Below are 23,343 nucleotides of genomic sequence, written 5' to 3' on the forward strand. Positions count from 1 at the left end.
AATGGGGATTAAATGCGTTACATGGGCAAAGCATTTAGAATGATGCCTGCCTGGTTTGCAGTGCTTTCGATGCCATTATTTTCAGGGTACTTGTGAAGCAGCTGTTGGAAGTTGAGTCAGTGGAGCCAATGATTGTGGCTGCACGACTTCCATTTCTGGGTCCTGTAGTTTCCTTGTCTGTAAAACTAGAATAATAATCACTGTAGTGATTCAGTGTAAGTGGCCAGCAATTGGTAGCTGCTGTTGTCATTAGAACTATATTGTCCAGAGGAAGGAAGGTGCTGGTCCTATTCCTGGTGCTGTGTTTGGGAATGGGTGCCAAACAGGATCTCCGGAGGAGGCAGCAGGTTGGTGAGGGCCTACAAAGGACAATGCAGGGATTATGTTTGGACCAATTTGGGACACGTAATCTGAAGGCAAGATGACGAAGCAAGGAAGTAATAACTGTCCCCACTATGTCAACGGTCATGAAATGGTGTCATTGAAGCAAGCCAGGCGATCACGTGAGATGTTGGAAAGAGGGCTCACGGCTCAGTTCTCAACTTTTCTGCTCTTCAGTCTCCTGGTTGGTAAAGTAGGGTGGGGTTTACATGGTATGAATCTGGAGCAGATTCCTCTTGATACAGAAAGCTTGAGATAAGGGGTGTTTTTTGTGAATGGACACTTTCTCAGTTCTTGAGCTCAGCATTGTTCAAACCAATGTCGTCTGATGACTCTGAACCCTCTGGCTTCCCGCCCAGTAAACCAAATACAGAATTCAACCGACTTTGCTGGGTTTTTATGAGAATTACTTGTGGTATAATACATGGGAAAGTACTTCATCAACTCCAAAGTGCTGCACAGATGCCAACTTAAGTTTATTATTCGTGTAGCTGGATTATACCTTTCCCAAGAGTTGGAATATAATGAAGTACTCTCACGCACTTATCCGTCCGCGTTGATACAGAAGAGCCTGCAGGACATGGATGGGGAACACCTGGCCCACAAGATGTATAAGTCCTGTGAAATCGTTGGGTCTGGCTCTGCCAAGGCAACTGCAGGTGGAACTCGAAGTTCAATAAATCGATAGCAGGGTAATTTTTAAGTTGGTAATTCTGTGTGGCCCACAGATGATGTTGTAAATACCCAGATGACCCTTGGCAGAGGAAAGCTTCTCCACCCCTCCTCTAGGAAATTACAAAATCTCAGGGCCATGGTCATGAGTGTGGAGTAATTCTGTAGAAAAACGTCCTGGCTATTTGTATTCGTGGGCTTTTAGGATCCAAATTAAATAGAAGCATATTGACTATGTACAACCCTGAAGGGAATAGAAATCGCATATTCTGCACCCTCATTTTGCAGATGAAGTCACTGAGCCAAAAAGAAGCTGAACAGCCGACCCTGAATCACATGTTAATTAGTGGCAGGTCCGGGAATAAAATCCATCCTCCAGAATCCCAGCACGCTTTGCATCATCAGTTTAAGCATTACTCGGAAAGTCTGAAATGAGTGTGAGGGTGTCCTGATGAATGTGGCCCCTTACACGTAGAACTGAAGAAAATGTAAGGGCTGGAGCATGCCATTGGAGAGTATGATACCACGCACTTGACCAGCTTGGGGAAAAAAATGCAGTGGAATTCCTAGTAACTGTCATAATCATAGCGGTTCCTCTGTATAAAATTCTCAAAGATTCTCTGAAATTAATTGGTATTAAAAAGGCTGATCCTATTAAATGGTTGTCACAAGGTTAGGTCTTCAAAGGGCTCACAGAAAATTGTAAAAAAGCTATGCATGGATTTCACATTTTATGTAACAAAATAAACACCTTTGAATTCTGTTTTCATATAAACTTTTTGAAGTATACCCTCATAAATGCAAATTCTCCCTCTCTTTTTACTTGTTCCTAATAATTACTAAACCTGTATTCATCAGCGTTGCTGAGTTAAAGTTGAAAGACTTCACTACAAAACAATTTAGATATGTTCCTCCCTCTCTCACCTTCCCTGTGCACCTGCTGTGCCATTAGCAGCTCTGAGCCATGTAGAGTGTCTGGTCCAAGCCTCAGTGAGCCTCTGAACAAGTAGTCCCTGAAAGTAGTGCTTTATTCCTGGATGCTCTAAAAGCAGAGTCCCACCTACACCTCCCTCCTCTTCCCATTTATAAATCTATTTCTCCTGGGATCTACAGATTTTTTTTTTTCTGTATTTTTAGCCTGTGGGTAACTTGAAAAAGCTTCCAAGGATCTAAATCTTGATTGGGGAGGAGTCAATTCACCCAGCCTTTTTTGAATCCCTAATAGATGTTGAAAACCAGCCTCAGTTCTGAATCTGGATAGGAGATGCATGGGTTAGCAGGGACACAGGCTCTGGAAGAAGGTTTCAGTGTCATATGCTCTTGTTACTAGGCTCCTGCAACCTTATGCAAATCCCTTAGGTGTGCTAGGCCTCAGTTTCCTAATCTGAACTCCTATTCCATAGGTATGTGTGTGAGCAAGCAACTAAATGCACTGATATGTATGAAGTGCTTAGAACAGTGCCAGGCACATAGAGGTTCTTAAAAAGTGATTATTGAGTAAATTAAATTGTTCTGACTAGATCAGAGTTGCCTCAGGGTACAAGGTTCTTCCTTTCAGATGCTGGAACACAGAAGGCCTTAGGGTCCTTAGATTGTAGAGAAGGGGGCTTCCTTTTCCTCCATTAGAATTGCAAAGCACATCCTACACCATGACCTTTATTCCATTGAATTAAAAAGGAAATAGCAGTGGGACTTGACTTTGAACACCTAAGTATATCAGCCTCTTTCCAGCTCAGTGAACTGTCCCCTTTCTCCGCTTATGCTAATGGAGGAGCAGTGACTGATCAATTTATTAAGAGGCCTAGAGCAGGTGGCCTGCTCCACCAGGCTCCCGTTTATCACCGTGCTGGGCTGCCGCAGTATTCCCTGTAACTTGCTGGGTTCCTTTTGTACAGGCGCACAGAGCATTGGCGAAGGTTCCTGGTGAGGGGGTTTCCAGGCCGTGGCCCCGGTTGCTTCAGGGGTTGGGCTGTGGGAGAGATTAATGGGAAGTGAAAAGAGAAACTGTCGGTTCTTAACCGGCAGAGCTGTTTGGAGTCTGTGACTCTTCTTGTATTTAGGGAAAAGATTACTCATGAGTATTTTCTTCCATAGAATATAAAGAGCCTTAAATTACTACTTGCGGCCCCCGCCCGCTTCTCACCCGCCTCCCTCCGTTTCAGTGTGTCCTCTGCACAAACTTCAGCATTTTACTCTCAGTTCCCCTCCCCAGCAGGATTCGGTTCTGTATTTGTTTGACGTCTGCACCTCCCAGCAGCTCCCCATACTTTTTCCTGTTTCCCACTGAACGTCTTCTGCTCCTGGGTCCTCTCCCCACCAGGTGCTTTCCTGGGCCAGTCCTGCCTGGAACCTTGCTTTTGCCTCCTGTGGCTAACTCCTCACATGCCTCCCTGATGACACATCCCCTCCATCTCCCCATTCTAAGGGGACGCCATGGAAGGAAGTCAGGTTTTCACAGTTCAGAAGCCGGGCTGCCGTTCACTGCCACTGCCACCTGACTGAGGTTTGGAATATGCACCATCAAGGTCAATGGGGAGAGCCGGGCACCTCCTGCCTCCGTGGACATGTGGAATCAGCACAGGTTTCTGCCCCCACCAAGAGTCCAAAACAAAACCCTGAAGCCTGTAGTGGCTGAAGATCATAGAGCAGTCACATACTACAACCTGTTTGTCTATAATGCAGTATCTTTGATGTGAAAAAAAATTATCACACAACTTAAAAACCAAGGAAAAACTCCTAAACACTCATCTGTAATTATCCCAGCACCCAGTCATTCTTTCTTGGTGCACTACAAGATGCACTAGTTTTGAGGGGACTTCCACAGGGTTAGAGCAGGCCAACTACCGTTCTTTTAAACTGTGCTTGGAAGACAGAGCCAGCGTCTGTGCCCAGAAGCCATGGATGTTCTCCAGGGGATCGGAGCCATTTGATCCCCACTTCTGCAGAAAGAAAGGCTGCCCATCCAGCAGGCCAGACAGATCTTTGTCGTGCCTGGTTTTGGGTAAAAGGTGATTCTTTCTAGAACTCCGTGAAGGATACTTCGGTAACACATTCATGGAGTCTCCTTAGCAAGCCTACGGGCTTAACTGATACTCGGGCCAAAGCTGCTCTAAGTAAATAGTGATTCCATTGCCGACCTTGTGAACTATTGGTTTTCCCCATGTGATTTTACAGAAGGAAGCTCTTCGTCGACCCAGCAGTTCTCAAAGTTTTCATCTCAGAACTCCTTTCGGTCCTTAAACATTATTGAAGACTCCAGGGCCTTTTGCTCATGTGTGTTATGTCTGCACTCATTTATCCTGTTACAGATTAAATCTGAAACTTTAAGAAGAAGCCAGCTGTGTGTTAATATATGTATGCACTTAAAATATTTTCCCCCAAAAAAATTCAATGGCAAGAATAACATTGTTATGCATTTTTATAAGGCTCCTTGATGTCTTGTTTAGTGGAAGATGGTTAGATTCTCATATCTGTTGTTGTAATCTGTTGCAATCTCACTTGTCATGTAGCCTCTAGAAAATTCCATCGTACACCCATGTAAGAATGGGAGTGAAAAATGCAAATAATATCTTACTGTTATGAAACGAGTTTTTACTTCATAAAGACTCTGCAAAGGTCTTGGGAACCCTCAGCAGATCCCAGGATCACACACTGGGGATCACCGTTCTAACCACTTGAATGATGCATCAAAGAGTGCCTATCAGCTTCTGCCCCAGACTTCCCCTCCAAAAGCACAAGTACCAGCCCCACCAGGAAGTTCTAACATCAGCAAGTAGATGAAAAGGCAAAAGGTCTCTTAGCCTTACCTTGCCCTCTCCTTCCCAGAGCTGGCCTGCTGGTTTCCCAGAGGCAGAGTGCATTGCTTTTCCTGGAAGAAGTTTCAGGGAACACTTCATTATCTGGCAGCTCTGGGAGGTCAAGGCCAGCTCTGGAGCATTCTCATTTCCAAAGGATGCTGGGCTGCAGTCAGATCAGCTCTGATTCTCAGATCCAGAGCTCACTGAAACAGTTCATGATTCTGAGCCTTCTCAGGTTTCTCAAGCCCCCTCCTAGAAATCCTGGAATAAAAAGGGGCAGGGCTCTAAGACCCACCATCCCTTAAACACTCATTTTGCCTCTAGGTAAAAAGTGAATCTGGTAGCACACTTCAGCTCCTATGAAGCTGGGGTTTTGACCTGGGACTTAGCGTTGAACCTAAAGTCTCCTGAGACACAGAGACTCAATTTTGTTAACTATTCAGAGATGTTCCCCTTTATTCCAGCTGTCTAACTGACAAAGCATTCCTCCCAACCCCCTCTCTTTCTCTCCAACAGGCTTGCAGCCGGTTTACTGGAGCAGGGATGATGTAGCCCAGTGGCTCAAGTGGGCTGAAAATGAGTTTTCCTTAAGGCCAATTGACAGCAACACGTTTGAAATGAACGGCAAAGCTCTCCTGCTGCTGACCAAAGAGGACTTTCGCTATCGATCTCCTCATTCAGGTGAGAATCTAGACCCTGGATGTGCGCTCAGCTTGCAAAATCTGTTAAGTGGTTGGTCTTTTCGGCCACACATCCAGCCCTCGAAATCTCCGTGGTAGGTCAGCCCAGGTCCAAGGACAAGGGCGGCTTAATAGGAGATGTATGTTGCTGATGTAGCCCAGTTTGAAGGGAGAAGAATTTCCAGATCAAGAAGAGGAGCCCTTTATGGATAGTAAAGGGAATCTACCTATGACCCACTGATATTGGAACTTAAGGGATCCAGTTGTGCCACCAAATAAAGATGAAAATGGCATTCTGGATCCTTTGCCTTGCCCCTGACCCGTTAAAAGAGATGCCTGAGGGTGAGTGTGTGTCATGGATGCTTCATTAAAAACAGACGCTCAGAGGAAGGGGAATGAGCATTGCTAGGGGAGAAAGAAAGTAGAAAGGACAGATGTGGAGATAAGGATTGGAAAACATGGAGCTCCCAGGAGCCAGGGCAGGCTGAGTAATAGACTCCGGGCTTTCAGGGATTTCCTTGGGAAGTACTGACTTTTGAAAGTAGTGCACCTGGTAGCTTGGAGGGATCCTGGGAAGTACAAGTGGAACTTTTTTGAGGCTCTTGTAATTGGGAAGATCTGTCAAAACAAGGGCCACTGAGACCACACTGGGAGACTGAATTCAGAAACGAGGATTTGTTCCTGCAAAGCCTATTGCTGCCCTGATCAGCCTTCAGATCAGCAGCTCCATGTCATTGCTTCATGGTGGGGATACTTAGAAGATGGTCACAGGGCAGACTTTGGTCTCAGGTTTGTGCCTCTCAAGGTGATAGTTATGGAGGTGCCAAAAGGCCCTTGTCCTCTGGAGTCTCATGAAGACCCTTTGAGGTCACTTGCTTGGGAGAGCCCCTTTCTCCCTTGGCAGGTGCCAGAGGCATGATCCTCCCAGTGTTCCACCCTTGCCTCCTCCTGGAGGCCCACCAGAGTGAATATACTAACCATCGTGAGGCAAGGAGGCCGTGGCAGGATGAGATAAGGCGTTGGAACAGCATCTCCCCGGCTTTTCCCAATTGCAGCAGACCGTTGATATGAAGAAATGCTAAAGAGGAAGTTACCCCCAGGGCACACATGTTACTGAAACTTGAAAGTTCCTATCTCTGAAAACAGGTGATCTTAAGGCCTTTATAAGAGGACACAAAACAGACCTGAAACATTTTGTCTCCAATCATGAATTCTTTCAGTAATCTCAGAATCAGAAAACTATAAACAACCATATAAGTAGATGAAACTATTTTAAATACTTCCCTTTTCTGTTCCAGTGGAAACTCAGTGATATTATACTCAAAAAGACAAAGTTATAGGCCGGCGCCGCGGCTCACTAGGCTAATCCTCCGCCTAGCGGCGCCGGCACACCGGGTTCTAGTCCCGGTCGGGGCGCCGGATTCTGTCCCGGTTGCCCCTCTTCCAGGCCAGCCCTCTGCTGTGGCCAGGGAGTGCAGTGGAGGATGGCCCAGGTGCTTGGGCCCTGCACCCCATGGGAGACCAGGAAAAGCACCTGGCTCCTGGCTCCTGCCATCGGATCAGCGCGGTGCGCCGGCCGCAGCGCGCCAGCCGCGGCGGCCATTGGAGGGTGAACCAACGGCAAAGGAAGACCTTTCTCTCTGTCTCTCTCTCTCTCACTGTCCACTCTGCCTGTCAAAAATAAAAAAAAAAAAAAAAAAAAAAAAAAAAAAAGACAAAGTTATAGATCTAGAAGAAAACAAACAAACAAAAAAACCCTCTCCTGTTCCAGTGAAACCATTCATGTTGAGCAAAGGAAAACTCATTGTTGTGTTTGGACTTGATTTGACTTAGACCCTGGGCGAGCTTTCCCCCTAAGGCTTTGTAAATTCGCATTGTATCTAAGGTGCTCCTTTTCATGGCTGTTTTTTTTCTCCTCCTTGGTGACCTTTCAACTTTACTTATGAAACTAGGTTCTCTGTGCTCAAAGCTAGGAACAGAGAAGCGTGAAAGCCACTTTGTCAAGTCTTCACAGGGTGGACCGTGCAGAAAAGAACTTTGTTCTCAAGGAATCTGCCAAGTAATTAGAGAGCAGGATTGCCTTGACCCTGAAGGCCGAAGAAAGCCTGAGAAGGGTGAACAGAGTGGGGTGGGTCTCACAGGAGCAGGAATGGCCTTGGTGAGTCCAATTAAGTAGACTCCTTTCTGGGAGGTCATTGCAACAGCATCTGGATCACAGGGGAGCCCACAGGGGAGCAGCAGGAGGCAGGAAGGCCAACTCAGGCAGATGCACTGCCCAGACATCCAGACGCAAGGTGCTGTGGACCTCAGGAAGGTGGTGGCCACAGGAATTCATTGCATAAGGGTTCACTGAGCAGCTACATGCCAGAGGTGCAGCAGCACATGCGGTCTGAAGAGTTTAGGGCAAAGAGAAGCCATGTCTAAAGCTGGATTGTCAAACCAAGCTCAAGGGTATAGTCATGGAGCTGGACTTGGAAGACATTGAAGGATGAATGAGAGGGAGATGTGGAAGGATGGAAAATGGTAGGTGTAGGCCAGTTAGTGTGGAAGAGGAGCTCAGGACTAAGGCCACACATGCTGTATCCTCCATCTGAAATACTGCTTGTCATTCCTCAGCACGCCCTGCCCTCGTATTTCAAATTGTGCCAACTTTCTTCTAGAAAACTTACTGAACTCCCTTCTCTGCTTCCCGAATTCCACCTTCCCTTCATCTCTTTACCCTCAGACAGGGTCAGGTGCTGTTTTTGTCCCTCTGTCAAGGCCACATACACACAGACACACACACACATGCACACACACACAGTGTTCTATGGGATTCTTTTCTGTTCTGTATTCCACCCGATCCCACCTTCCCCAGAGTAGGAAGCTCATTGTGGGGAGGGACTGTGTCCTGTAAACAGCCCTATCTCCCAAAGGAACACAGGGCAGAGCATCCAGTTGGTGCTCAATAACACTTGGTTGAATCATGACCAGATCAAGAATCCCTTGAAAGCTCAGGTAAAGACATTTGGATTTTATTTTTGCAGGTAATGGAACATACTGGAAAGTTTGGATTGGGAGGCTATAAGTGGAGCTCTCTCTTTGGAATATGTGTTTGCCGTCAGAGCCTAGAATGCATTCATTACATTCTAGGTCACTAACAGCAGGAAACCTGTTAGAGCGCTATTGCTACAATCCTAAGGAGAGACAGTGACATCTAGAACTGGGCCCACGAGACCAAAATAATAGTCCTCCCAGGATTTGGAAATAATGGGAAAGGTTCATGTGAGGGCAGGCAAGTTCCAGGACTCTCAGAGAGACCTGTCCTGTTACTCAGTTGGAGCCTGGCCAGAGCTGGAAGTACTAGATATGAACATCATCCCCGTTACATGGACATTGAGGGGCAGAAATAAAGATGAAGGTATGAAGTGGGTAATCCAGTTAGTGCACCAACCAGAAATCCGGGGACAGAATTCCAAGCCAGTAGGGACCACAAGAAAACATACCACAAAACACAAAACAGGAGAGTGTTTCCAGAGAGTTCAGAGGACAGATTTAAAAAGGAAGGGAGAAGGCCCTTCCCAGTCTGTGCTGTGGCCGCCCAGCAGGTGTTGAAGGTAGTAGGAGCCACTGGTGTTCTTAGAGGCAAGGTTTAGATTGAAAATATTTTTTTATTTCTCATGTGTAACACTTGCCACCGTCTCTTCTGCTCTCACGGTTTGGTGCAGAGGCCTGGGTTCTGTATCTGGCTGGTCACCAATCACATCACTTTGTCTGGCCTTACTTCCCTCATCCATAAAATGGGATTTTCACCATGTGGATCCTCGGGTTCCTTAACTGTTCAGTGGCTTGGCCCAACTTCTACACAGATACAGCATTAAACCTGGTGAACAGGACGGCCTCCCGCCAGCCTCCTTTGGCCTGCGCATCCTGCAAAACTTAGGCTTCACCGATTGTTCTCCTCTTGCTTTTCCTTTCATCTTTGTTTTTTTTTTTTTTTTTTTTCCCTGCATAAGGAGAATCAGCAGAAACTTCTCAATAGTCATGGCCGTACTAGAATAAAACAGAAGTATCTGGCTGTCCCATCACCATGAGAGAATGTTTGTATCTTCCATCTGGCCTTATCCGAAGGTTCCCTCCCTGTGTATAGAAATAACATCCCTAACACAACTCATCTCCAGCAGAGAGAGGAGAGAGCCAGACTCCATCAGTTATAATTAGGCAAAATGTCAATATGCCCTAGGTTCTAATACAATAGCCTCTCTGAACGCAGAGGCTTTGACCAGTTTTACAGACTTCACTCCTCCTGCCCACTCCCGGGAAGAGTCCTCGTTTTCCATTCACTAGAAAACTGTGGTTTATATACCTGGAGGGTCTCTAAACTGACCTCAAGGTTGAAGATAGATGAGGTATTTTTCTTAATAGTGTACCAGTTGGAGGATACAGCTCAATAATAAATTTATGTCATTTGCATAGCTAAAGAATAAATGTAAGGGGATTCCAATTTTATAAGTAATCTTTCCTCATCCTGAAGCTACTAGACAGTGACCATATTGAATGGTTCTGGGGTAACTAAATTCAGAGAAGTATTTGATTACTAGGCTACTTTGAGACTCTGAGAAAGCACATTAATAAGAAGGAATAAGGTCAGGCATTGTGGCGCAGTGGGTTAAGCTGCTACTTGGGATGCCTCCATTCCGTACTGGAGTGCCTGGGAGGGAATCCTACCTCCACTTCTGATGCAGCTTCCTGCTCATGCACACCCTGAGTGACAACACGTGACAGCTCAAGGCCTGGGGTCCCCACCATCCACATGGGAGACCCAAATTGAATTCCTGTTGCCTGACTTCAGCCTAGCCTAGCCCTGGCTGTTGTAGGTATTTGAGGAGTGAACCACAGAATGAACATGCCCCCACCCCCTGGGGGGGGGGGTGACTCTGCCTTTCAAATAAATAGATAAACTTTAAAATAAGGAGGGAAAAAAAAGGAACAGACAAGTTAGCATTTCTGTTACCTCGTTGGAGTTATCTAGTACATAGCTACATGGCATTCAGGTAAAATGGATTTATATGCCCATTATTTTCTATGAACAAAATAATCTGTTATTTTAATTTAATTCATTCTACACTCTCTGTCAGTGCTGAATAAGCAACAGAAATATGTTCTCAGAGTTGCTTCAATTCAGCAAGAACATATTGGGATTTACTAATTATATGGGGATTGAGTATACTAAAATATGCAGTCCTTTGACAGTACAAGAGTGCGATTTGGAAAAGTCTCTTCCCTTTCCAGGATCCCAGAACCTTCGTCTTAGGAAATATGCTTTGCTCGTAGTCTTCAAATGCAGTAAAATTTCCTCTCAAAGTGAAACTGAAAATACAGGTCTGTATCTACAGAAGCTTTCTTGGCCCCGTTTGCCTGCTGGTTTCTGGGAGGCAGTGGTTGGTGGTTTGCTGGACTGGCTGTCGGCTGTTTGAGGCTGCAGTCCGAGGAGCTGAGGAGGGTCCCAGGGCAGGAGTTGTAGCCCTGCCGCGTGGGGCTTGCAGCAGACGGGACCTCAGACTGAAGACCCGGAGTGGCTGCTGCCGTCTTCCTGTGCCTTTGACCAAGCCAAAAAGTGTGCGCCACGCATCAGAGACCTGGAGGAGTCACCTAGGAGAAAGGCATTTAATTTTTTAAATCTCATCGTATGTATGAAATTATGATGGTGACAGATCCTTCTGTCACATTAGGCGATGCTGTATTAGTACAGTCAAACTACGTAGCACTTCCTTTAATAAACACGTGCTAATTTCACAGCATTTCTATTTCCCTAAAAATATACTATTTTGTTTACTATCTGTATCCATCTAAGAGTAATTAGTTTTCTAAGTAATTCTGGTTTTTTAAAATTTATAAATAATTTTATTTTGGTGCAAGAATTTTTGAAATCCATGAATTATTTTTTCATAATATACATTTTTAAAATTTTCAAATTTTATTGTTTAAACATTTTATTGAAATACACTATAAATAGCAAGAGATACACACATGTGTACAGATCATTGAGGATTTTTTGTTTTTGTCCTCCGAGCATACTCATAACCAACATGCAAATTTTTTTTAACTTTTTTATAGGCAGAGTGGACAGAGAGAGAGACAGATAGAAAGGTCTTCCTTTGTCTGTTGGTTCACCCCTCAATGGCTGCTGTGGCTGTCACACCACACTAATCCAAAGGCAGGAGCCAGGTGCTTCTCCTGGTCTCCCATGGGGTGCAGGGCCCAAGCACTTGGGCCATCCTCCACTGCACTCCTGGGCCACAGCAGAGAGCTGGCCTGGAAGAGGGGCAACCAGGACAGAATCCGGCGCCCTGACTGGGACTAGAACCTGGGGTGCTGGCGCCGCAGGCAGAGGATTAGCCTATTGAGCCGCGGCGCCAGCCCCAACATGCAAATTAAGCACAACACATTACTAGTACTCCAAGAGCCTTCCCTATTCCCCGCTCCATTTCTTTTTTTTTTTCCCTTAAGGTGGGGAAAGGAGAGTATGTTGTCATTTACTTTGTGTGGCTCAGTGAAGCAGTATTTGTAACTAAATACCAAGTGATAGGACTTCCACACGCTTTTTATACTCTATATATTAACTTCCACAAATAAGAGAAAATACACGGTATTTGTCTTTCTGGGTCTGGCTTATTTCACTTAGCGTAATGATTGGCATTCTGAAGTATAACATCCACATTTTCCCACAATCTGCCCCCTTTTTCTCGGGGTGTTGGTGTCTAAGACATAATTATTAAGCTAAATTTCAAATTTTCGTTCCTAAGTAAAATGACTAGTGTATTTTTATGCTTAGAGGGTATTCTGGACTCAATAAAAAGGGGTCTGCAATTCAATCAGCCTCCAAGGATGGATGGGGTGAAGTGCTTAGAAGCCAAGATGGAGCGGAGCTGGAAAACCGGACAGTCCCATTGCAGGAATGGGCTGCTGGGGCCACCAGTGGGCTCCCCCTTGGGCTGTACTGCACAGGTGTTGTCACTGAGTGGGTGATGAAACTGAAAGGACGCAAGCCCCGGCTTTCATGCCGAACCCCACAGGCAGGAAGGACCTGGCACAGAGTTTCCTGACAAATCTGAAGAGTATCCCTCCCACACCACGCATGCTTTGGGTTTTTTTTTTGTTTTTGTTTTGTTTTGTTTTTAAAGAATTAGAAGGAAACTAAAGTCTCTGAATAAAAATGAAAGAACAGTTTGCAAATTTATTTAGATAATCTACATATGAGACTATGCACATAGCAGGTCATTACCTGAAAATGCAAATTTTAAAAATGTTAAGGTTCTGCTTTAAACCTACACTTGAGAAATTAGAAGGGGGTGGAGCCCCATGGGAGAGGCTGTGGATGACACTAAGCATGGGGCTCGTGCCTTCTGGAACAAGAAATGTGTAATAAGAACTTTAATCATACCCTTTCACGGATAATTCCGTTCCTAACAGTCTCACAAGGAAATAATCCAGCAGTGAGTGGGGGAAAAAGATGCCCTTAGCGATTCTATTTATAATAATACAAACTGGAAATTCCCCAACCACCCCCAGCATGAGGCCAACGAAACAAACTCTTGGGGGGAAGAAATATAATGGAAGGCAGTGTCGCTTTACAACCATTCATTCAGTCACACCTTTATTGTTTTTTCAGTAGAGTGTCCTTGCAGGGTCATGTTCAGGATTTTAAATGTTAAAGACAGGTGGGTACCATTCAAGATTCTGTAAGGACAGGATTGGCATGACAAGGTGCAGAGGCGAGAGAGGGAGGTGGGGCCATTTGTATGGCAGGTGTGTAGGAGCAGTGGTGGTGACTTGAGCTATGACAGGGCCATCAGTGGGAAGGGAACGATTTGAGTATCATTGAGAAGGCAGAGTGTGCAGGTCTTGGTGACCCGTTAGGTATCTGTTAGAGGAGAGGGAGGGGAGAGTTAAGGGTTGCTCCCAGGTCTCTGGCTGCCTGACACCTGAGCGTCCACTCAGCGAGGGCACACACTCTGGCTGGGAAAGACTTTTAGACACATTAAATGTGTGATGCCTGTGTCACATCCCACAGGAAGAACCTAGCAGGACTCTGAGTGTGGTTCTGGAGTGCAAACGTAAGTTTATGTCTGGCTAGAGTGATTTTAGCCTAAACTAGCTGGTGAGGTCATGGGTACCCGTGAATGACCCCAGCTTCCTATTGAAGGTCTGAAGACGGAGGAAGAGCAGAGAGGTGGAAAGAAAACTGGGAAAAGCAGGAGTCCGTGCACCCTGGAGCGTTTGGGGGCAGGGGGGCGATTCCTAGGGCTGAATGTTGCCAGGGGGTCGGGTAGTTCCCCTAGTACCGGCCATTGCCCTTTGGGTTAGGCAGCAGGGGCGGTGGGGAGGTGGCCTCAGGGAGAGCAGTTTGCAGAAGGGGTGGTGTGGAAGCCAGGATGGAGGGTGAGGAAGGAGAGATGACAGAGTTGGACAGCTTCTCAGGGAAGTTTGGCTGTGATGGATGGAGACAGGCAGGAGCAGGGCCCTGAAGCGAAGATGAGAACAAGGTGTGTGTTCATGCACGTGCACACAAACGTGTGCAGGGGCACGGTAGACTTGAACCTAGGGGCGTGCCAAAGAGAAGAAGCCTGCAGAAAGAGGTTGAATGGTGAGAGATGCCTGTAAACTGGAAATGACGGTATCCACCAATGTCAGATGGGGTGGGGGAGGGTCCCATACATATGAATAAGACTTTGTGAATCTTCTGCTTTGCCTCGTGCTTTTGTATTGGAAGCACATGCAAAGAAAATCCGTGCTGCTTTTTGGAGACAAGTCTGTTCATTATCATACTTACAAGCGATACTATCTATTGAGTGTATCATGGTAGACATCGGAGGGCTGCTTTGTACGTATCGGCTCTTTATCCTCATAACAGCCCTACCAAGTCCGTGGCATTATGCTCATTTTATATAAAAGAATACTGAACTAAGTCTTGAATTAAGACTCAAAGACAAGAAGTACTTTGCCTGAGGGAGTGCAGCTGACAAATACAAGAACCAGATTTCGAACTTGAGACTTCCCTGCTCCAGAACCCAAGATTTTTCCTCTAAAAGGACCTTCAATCAACCGAAACTCCCAGATAGCCCTCCCTGTTCTTGGTCTTCAGACCCTGTGAGGTCAATAAGGCAATAATGCAGCAGTATTGCTTACTCTCCCTACAGTCTGTTTGAAACAAGGAGAATTTAGGCACCAGAGTAGGTGCCTGGCTTCCCACATCAAGATCACCAATACAGAACTGCATGTGTGTCTTGTGTGTGTATGTGCACGTGTATGTGTGTGTACATGCGTGCACCAGGAGGATATCTGTATTTTAGTGGCTGCAGCTTTTAATTTGGAGGCTACAAATATTCCTAAGACTCCTCTCAGGAGCTATGCAAGTGAAGGACCCTGAAGCTCCCTTGCTGTATACCAAATCCACCTTTGCATATGCGTTGTGCATTTGAACTCTGCATATGTGCATGAAGATACTGGGTCTATCATCCCTTGACCAATAGGTCTTGCTTAGTATAATAGAAGCCTCAATTACTATTAGTTATTCCTTTCCTGGGAAGACAAGGGAGATGTGTCAAGAATCAGACAGGCTATGTATGTACTTTCTGAAAAGTGCCTCTTAACTTTAAGCCAGTGGTCACTAGCTAAGCTAGGTACCCAGTGTTCATGCTATTTATTTTCAATAGGCAAATAGATAGCACTTACTTTGAAATATCCCCTTTATATCAAAGATCCTTTTGTTCATGGTATTTTTAGATGTGATCTGCTGCAGGTAGGGATATTTGAGGAATGCATCAAGAGAACAGGCTGATCTTGGACTAAGGGACCATCTTCATTTATTTAGAAACCTGTTGTAGACAAGGTACACATTCCGTGCTACTCCAGATCACAGAATTAAGGACCAAGGAACACGGATTGCAGGGGAAAGCCAGGTTCCGGCTCAGCAGAAGAAAGTGGTTTGCTTATGTCGTGGCAGGCTGCCCATCACAGGAAGCACTCAATGACTGCTTGGTGGGGGATGGGGAGCTGGGGTTGGAGTCCAAGAATCCACTTGGTCTAGGATTCCAAGCTATTATGGGCACACACTAGCAGTCATGCACATACTGGGCATGTACAGTATGTTGGTTCCCCAGCCCTCCCCGGCTCCTCCCCCATGCCCCTCCCCAGTCCTCACCTTGGGAGTGATACATCTATCCACACAGCACATTCCCCAGCCACACCTCTGGTTGCTGAGGAAATGTGTTCATGAATGGACTGATCCAGCTGTGGCCACACTCTAGGGTCTTAGAGTTCAGATTTTTCTTGGCCTAGCACCTGGGGCCGTGGATCCTGGCTGTCCACTCATTAGCTGTCCCTCATGGGTGGCACTTAGGAAAGTTATCGCACCAGGACTCATGGTGGACTTAGGGTTGAAGGTAGAAAACGAAGACTCGCCCTGGACTTTCCCTCCAATGCCTTCCCCTGTACACTCAGAGAGACCCATCCTCTGCCTGGCCCACTTTGCAGCGCCCAGATGAGGCTAAAGTGAGCAGCAAAGCAGGCCTGGGAAACATGGCAGGGCGCATGGCGGCTCCAGGGACGGCCCAGCCTCCCAGCAGAGGCGTCCCGAGAGAGGGAGAGTGGTCTCAGCTGACCTTCCTGGGCCTCTCTGGAGCCATGACCCAGGCCTTCCTCCTCTGTTCTCCATATGTAGACCCTGAGAAGGTCTACGAATCTGTCGTGAAGCACTGCTGTAGCAACAGTAGTAATAATCGTGCTGAGTGGTCGTGACAGCAACAGCCAGCTTTTGGTTGACACGGTAATGACCCTATTACATGAGTCAACCTACATCAAATCCTCACAAAAATTCTACAGAATAGATGCCATTAACAGTGCCGTTCTATAGACGAGGAAACTGAGGCCTAGCAGAGTTCAGGGACTTCCCTGAGAATGCACCAGTCTGACTCCAGTGTATAGACTGTCTGTCTGTCTGTCTGTCTACCTACCTACCTATCTATTTATCTACCTACCTACCTACCTACCTATCTATCTGACAGGCAGAGAGAAAGAGAGATCTCCTGGAACATACAGGGCTGGGCAAGACCAAAACTAGCAGCCAAGAATTCCATTCATGTCTCCCATGCAGTGGGCAGGGTCCCAACTATTTGAGCCATCCCATGCTGCCTCCCAGGGTATGCATTAGCAGGAACTGGAAATTGGCAGCAAAGCCAGGACTCAAACCCAGACTCTCCAATATGAGATGCAAGCGACCCAAGTGGCATCTTAACTGCTGCACCAACCACTCACCCCGGAGGGTGCAGACTCTCGGGCAGTGCTATTGCCTCCATTGCCCTATGTACGAAGAGGAATGCAAACACAGAAAACAGCGTGGTTACCACACTCCCAGGAGCTTCTCCAGCTCAGAAACAGTCTCTCAGCAGGGCCAGGGAGCAGCCTGCAGCCTGCTGTGTAGATAGCCTTGGCACTTCCCTTTCTTACCCTCCCAGCTGTGTCTGACATAGGTGTTGCTGCACGCATTTTGCATAGAGGCCCAGGGACTTGCTCAAGGTCACTGCCTCTGCCATCTGTGTGTGCCCCTCACTGCCATGCCAGAGTGAGCAAAGTTGAACACCCTCACAGACACTAAATTTGTATTTCCTGGCCTCCCCATCCAAAATGGATACACTAATTACTGACCATTTTTTTTAGGAATAGTAATCATCAGGAACACATTTTTAAGTGTTTTCGCCTTCTATTCTGCATACTACTGAAATAAAACATTGATCAAACCCACAGGATGAAGCCCAGTGAGTGTGAGGCTCTGGAAATTAGGAAAAGTTCAGGAAGACATTGCACTAAGCCAAAAAACCCAAAGTGTTGATTTGGGGCTTATTTTTATATGAGATTAAAATATGAATCATTAAAATAGGACGGTATTTCGGGCTCCACATCCCCGTCTTATCAAAGACATCACCATGACTACTAGGTTGGGAGTCCATAAGTTCCAAAACTCCTTCCTGCCCTGAGATGCAGTCATGTACCGTGTTTCTATCTGGTACCCAGCGTTTCCAGGCGTCCAGCTCAGAGCACTTCTGCACTTCCTTGCCCATCTCTGTTCAATGAAATTCCCAGGAGACACACTGTCTTCAGCTCTTTGATGTCTGTTGGCTCCTTTCGTCATTAACAGCAAGCAAGGACAGTAAGTTATGCAAAGACCGCCCAAAATGCAAAGGTAGAGGGAGGGACAACGTCAAAGTGAAGATGCACAGTCCCTCAGGAATTGCTTAGACTAGGGTATGCGTGGAACTTAATTTGGTACGGTTGATGAATGGGGCTTTACGAAAGGAGAGAAATTAATAATGGCACATTTCTCAGGGTCATGCTGAGTTTGAAAGAAAAAATAATATGACAATATCTACAGCCCAAAATATGCAGTTAAGTTGTTAATTAAAGCCTCTAAGAATGGCTAAAATTAGCAATAAAGGCCCATTGTTTGGTACAGTTGTTGACTGCATATATGTGTGGGGGGACAGTCAGAGAGGCCTGTGATATTTTAGTAATGCACCCCTAATGGATTTTGAGGCACCCACCTGCGTGTGGAACTTGGATCTAAGCCAGAGGTTTGGGACCATACTGCGACAGTTGTTTTACTCATTAACTCCAGGGTGGACACCTCAATACCAAAGATACCAGAACAGAGGGCCTCAGCTCAGAGAAGCCCCCACCATCCCCTGCGAGGGTGACATCTCAAGATGATTTCTAGGAATTCTAGATGCTGGAGCCATGCCTGTATGTATTTTGAAAGGAGGGAGGCATCCTAGAGTGTGCCAGTTCCTTATAAAGCATCTTCAGTGTTTAGCGTGTCTGACCCGACTTAGAAATTGTTTTTTGTTTTTTTTTTTTTTTTTTCAATTTTCTCCTCTTTCTCCCTGGGAATGTGGTGAGTTAGAAAGGTATGTTGTCCTCTGTAAGGACTATTTCTATGAAGCATCTATGAGTTGTCATTAAACATTAAAAACGCTAATGCTCAATAACTCATAATCCTTGGACTAATCTAAAGCACAAACAAAGCTCTTTTAAATTTTTAAAACTTAAAATTTAATTTTTATCTGTTAAAAAATTAGGATATTTTGACAAAAATTATAGCAATCAGCTGGCGATTTAGATTTCCGTAGAATCTTGCATATGCCTCTGATGGGCTGTTACTACGCAGCTACTAAGGCAGTCAGGAATATAGGAAAGTCTTTAAAACATGATACACAGGGAAAGGGGATGCTGAACAAGTCAAGCCTGATTGTAATTTACAGGGAGACTGTTAACAGGTTGTCTTTCTGTCTTACTGATGGATTGTAGGTGATTTTTGTTTTATTTCTGGTTTTCTTCACTTTTTAAACTCTTTGTATACCACTAGGAGTCTTCAAAATATTCATGGAAAGTGCATATTATGAAAAAACTAAACATGAATTTCAATGTTTGTGCCAAAAACCTTTTTAAAATTTTTTTTATTAATTTGAAAGGCAGAGTTATAGAGAAAGGAGGAGAGAGGGAGAGAGAGATCTTCCATCCACTGGTTCACTCCCCAAACAGCCACAATAGCTGAGGCTGGGCCAGGCCAAAGACAGGGACCTAGAGCTTCCTCCAGGTCTCCCACATGGGCCCAGCAGCCCAAACACTTGGGCCATCCTCTTCTGCTTTCCCAGGTGCACTAGCAGGGAGCTGGATTGAAATGGAGCAGCCAGGATTCAAATAAGCATCCATATGGGATGCTGGCATTGCAGGAGGAGGTTTAACCTGGCACACCACAGTGCCAGCCCCTAAACTTACCTTTTAATTGTTTCCATGTGAACCTTTTAAAGTACCCTTGTATTCATAATTTTTAAAGTTTGATTTATAAAACCATATGACTGGGGTACACATTTGGCCTAGTGATTGAGACACTGGTTAAGATACTTGTAACGGGGGCGGCGCTGTGGTGCAGTGGGTTAAAGCCCTGGCCTGCAGCACTGGCATCCCATGTGAGTGCTGGTTTGAGTCCCGGCTGCTCCACTTTCAATCCAGCTCTCTGCTATCGCTTGGGAGAGCAGTGAAGGATGGCCCAGGTCCTTGGGCCCCTGTACCCACATGGGAGACCCAAGAAGAAGCTCCTGGCTCCTGGCTTCGGATCAGCTCAGCTCTGGCCGCTGCCGTCATTTGGGGAGTGAAGCAGCGAATAGAAGACCTTTCTCTCTCTGCCTCTCTCTGTAATTCTTTCAAATAAATAAAATAAATCTTAAAAAAAAAAAAAAGATACTTGTAACCCATGTTGCAGAGCCTGGGTTTGATACCTGCCTCCAGCTCCTGATTCCAAGTTCCTGCTAGTGCACACCCTGGGAGGCAACAGGTGATTAGGTTCCTGCCACTCACAAGGTCGAATGGGATTGCATTCCTGGCTCCATACTTCAGCCTTGATTGAGCCCAACCATTGCAAGCATTTGGGAAGTGAACCAGTGGATGGGAGATCTTTGTCTCTTTGCCCCTGAAATTAATGAATTAAATTATTAAGTTTATTAAACATTTTAAATCACATGGCTCTGCTCTTGTGAGTTTCAGGTGTCATGCCTTGTGCCCTGTCATCTGTTTATTTGGTTCACCTTCCTATCCTTAGTGTAGTGCCGGAGACACAGCAGTGGCTCAGCACGTGGCTGCTGAGTAAAGCGTTTCGTTTCTGCATTTCCCATTCCTTTTTCGTTCCAGGTGATGTGCTCTATGAACTCCTTCAGCATATCCTGAAGCAGAGGAAACCCCGGATTCTTTTCTCACCATTCTTCCACCCTGGGAACTCTATCCACACGCAGCCAGAGGTCCTGCTGCACCAGAACCATGAAGAAGGTACTGGAGGAGGCTTCTCTCGCCTTGCTTAAGGTTTAGCTAAAACCAGAAGGCTTAGTTGTGAATTTGATAAGCTGCTCTAATTCATGTAAATTCATTTTTCATTCAACTACAGTATAGCGAATGTTTGCAATATCTAAGGCACCATGGGACATGCCAAAATGAATAAGACTCTTGGTTCTTGAAGCTCACAGTCTAAGTGAAGGGATGAGATGAATTTGGACAGAAGCATAAAAGCATCCCCCTAATGGTAGGTCCCATAGGTAGTGGCAGGAGCGATTACATCCAGATACAGGAAGCAGGGTCAGCTTCGTAAAGGAAGAGTGTCTGAGGGTTCCTGGAAGATCCTGCAGGATTCTGATAAGCAGGCACATTAGCTTTTTTTCTTTACTACAATGAAATACCTAAGAGAAGCTACTTAGTAATAAAGGGGCTTTATTTTGACTCTCAGTTTTGGAGGACCACAGTCTAAGGTCAGACAGGCCCCTCTGGTTCAGCCATCTGGTGAGGTCAGAAATGGCAATGGAAATGGCAGAGATCACAAAGTAAGCCAGGAAGCCGAGAATAACTGGGTCCCTCTCAGCTTTTCTAAGCAGCCCTCTCCTGAGCATTACCTCCCAGTGGCACACTCCCAGTGCCCTAAGGACTTCTCCCTACCAAAGACCATAACTGGATTAAATGTCCACCCTCACAGTGCCATGGGAGTTTAAATGCCTACATGAATTCCAGAGCCAAATCTTACTCCAACCATAGCTGTAGCAAGGAAGTGAAGAACATTCCAAGCAGAGAAAAATGACACGAGGGTAGAGTAAAGCCTTGGAATAGAGAATAGACTTGGACTGTAGAACTGAGCTTCCTCCTCCCCACCCTTTTGGTATGAAGAATCTCAGACATAGCCCAAATGGGATCAGATAATCACCCCCTGAGAGCCATCACCTGCCTCAAGAGTGATCAGCGTTTTACTAGTGCAGAGCTAGACCAGGGAGGTTAGATTGGAACCAGAGTGTGGAGAACTTGGATGCACTCACTGTACATCGTTCCAAAGCAGGTGTTTGGGTGCAGAAAGAGGGCCTAAGGTTCTTAATTTGAGCCGCATTCTATTGATCCCCTGAGTATGCAGTAGCATTCAGGGCTGAGTCCTGCCTCGGTGAGGTCCATCACGCCCATGGTTGCTGCCCAGCATTGCTCGCACAGCAGACACGTACACACGCAGTAGGGCTTTTCCACACGTACTTGCCTTAGAACAGACAACTCGGGGCCTAAAACCCCCTGGCCCTTTGGGACATTTCCTTAAATTACTTCATCATCCCCAAGAATGGGGGATTTGTGTTTTATTATTTGCCAATTAAAAAATGATAACTTTTTTGTGTTCTTAATTAACACTTCCCAGAAGAGAGCCTGACTCCAGGCGAGCAAGGGACACCACCTCCTGTGCAGGCGTTTCACAGCAGGTCCTCTCCCTTCCTTGATAGAGAACAAACAAGCATTGCTTGCACGCGCCCTGCCTCTTTCTCTCATCCTTTCCTCCCTGGCTTTACCCTTGCTAAATTTAGCAGCTACCCCCACCTTGTACATTTCCGACTTGCATAATAGCCAACAGCCACTATCAGAGGAGGTGGGTTTACTGAAGCTTGACATTAAGGCAAGAAATATATTACCTCGCCTGCCCCTTCAGTTACAAAGAGTATGTGATTTTTCTCTCTCTCTCTCTCTCTCTCTCTCTCTCTCTCTCACTACGGGGGGAAAAAATCCTACTTGGAATTTCTGTCCCCAGAAATTCTGTGTGATTGGAGGCCATGGTCTCACCACATCATAGACCCTCCCTCCACGGCCTGATTTGACTCATAAGTAGGTGTGTTTGTTGTTGTTCTCATTGCAGGAGCTCATCAAGAGAAAGCTAGCTTATTCTGAGAGCTGCTCTCAAACCAAATAAATACAGATGTGCCAAGGCATATGCTGTAATGAGCTGTGCTCTCAAGCGTTACGGTGTCAGTAGTGGTGAGCCCCGTAGGTAAGAGAATGAAGCTAATGAGGCCAAGGTCAAGGGCTTCATCGCTCTGTGCACCAGTTAACTCTGCTTCAGACCCAGCTCTTGAAAGTGCCTGGTACGTTGCCAGAGACCACTCTTTAAAGCTGACAGCCAGGAAGCAAGATCTGAGCGTACAAGCCCTGCCCCATTGTCTGTTCAGACGCCCTGCAGGCTCCAGATGGACAGGGAGGCACCGTGAGAAGGGAAGTGTGGGTGTCTATCAGGTGGTATCTAATAGGATCCCCTTTAAAGGCTGGGATCTGCCATCCAAGGCACACAGGAGGTAAGAAGAGGGCGCCCTTTCTCCCAGAATTTGAGACAGCACGTGTGTCCTTAATGATAAGGAGACCATTTAGTAAAGAGGTGATTGGATCAGTTCAAGTTCCCCACCTCAGCCACCTCCTCCCACTTACCCTTCTATACTGAAAAGAAAAAAACGCACCCCCAAATGAACTACCTCTGCAGTGAGCGCAGTTGTATCCCACTGTGGAGAGTAATGGGATGATGTGGGCATATGTGAACACACAGAAAAATGAAGTACTCATAAAAGAGTCTGTAAAGTGAAATTGCACCTAGCAAATATGACTTCCTGGGATTTCCTTTACAGAATTAGGGACACAGTAGTATGTAAAAGTGTGTTGGCCCAGGACTACTCATGTTACTACTAACATATATGAACATACATGTAAATGGCAGAATGGAAGGAGCACAGGGCCAATCCAGAGAGGGAGGGAGCAGCTTTGCACAGCAGGGTGTGCAGAGGAAGGTGGAAAGCCGTCCTGTGACTCCACCCCATCACAGCCACCAGCATCAGCAGTTCAGACACTAATAATTTCACAGTAGGAATTGATGCCACAATACAGATGTGTGCTGTTTAATCCAGCAGCACTTCCTCCTGACCACACTGGAATCTCCCCTTCTTACCAGC

The 23,343-nt window shown here is 46.0% G+C and overlaps 1 protein-coding gene across 9 annotated transcripts in view; it reads left to right on the plus strand.

Annotated features, from left to right (window-relative positions):
• ETV6 (ETS variant transcription factor 6) overlaps nucleotides 1-23,343 on the plus strand; it is a 271,165-nt gene that overhangs the window by 210,688 nt on the left and 37,134 nt on the right. For 8 of the 9 annotated variants that reach the window (XM_051850767.2, XM_051850771.2, XM_051850770.2 and 5 more), the window contains 2 exons: nucleotides 5,367-5,531; nucleotides 20,252-20,386. In XM_051850767.2, the coding sequence (XP_051706727.1) occupies nucleotides 5,367-5,531; nucleotides 20,252-20,386 (300 nt within the window). The remainder of the gene's footprint in view (nucleotides 1-5,366; nucleotides 5,532-20,251; nucleotides 20,387-23,343) is intronic. The other variant, XM_070049386.1, reaches the window with a different exon arrangement.

This window comes from Oryctolagus cuniculus, chromosome 9 (genome assembly GCF_964237555.1).
Source record: "Oryctolagus cuniculus chromosome 9, mOryCun1.1, whole genome shotgun sequence".
In the NCBI taxonomy this organism is placed as follows: domain Eukaryota; kingdom Metazoa; phylum Chordata; class Mammalia; order Lagomorpha; family Leporidae; genus Oryctolagus; species Oryctolagus cuniculus.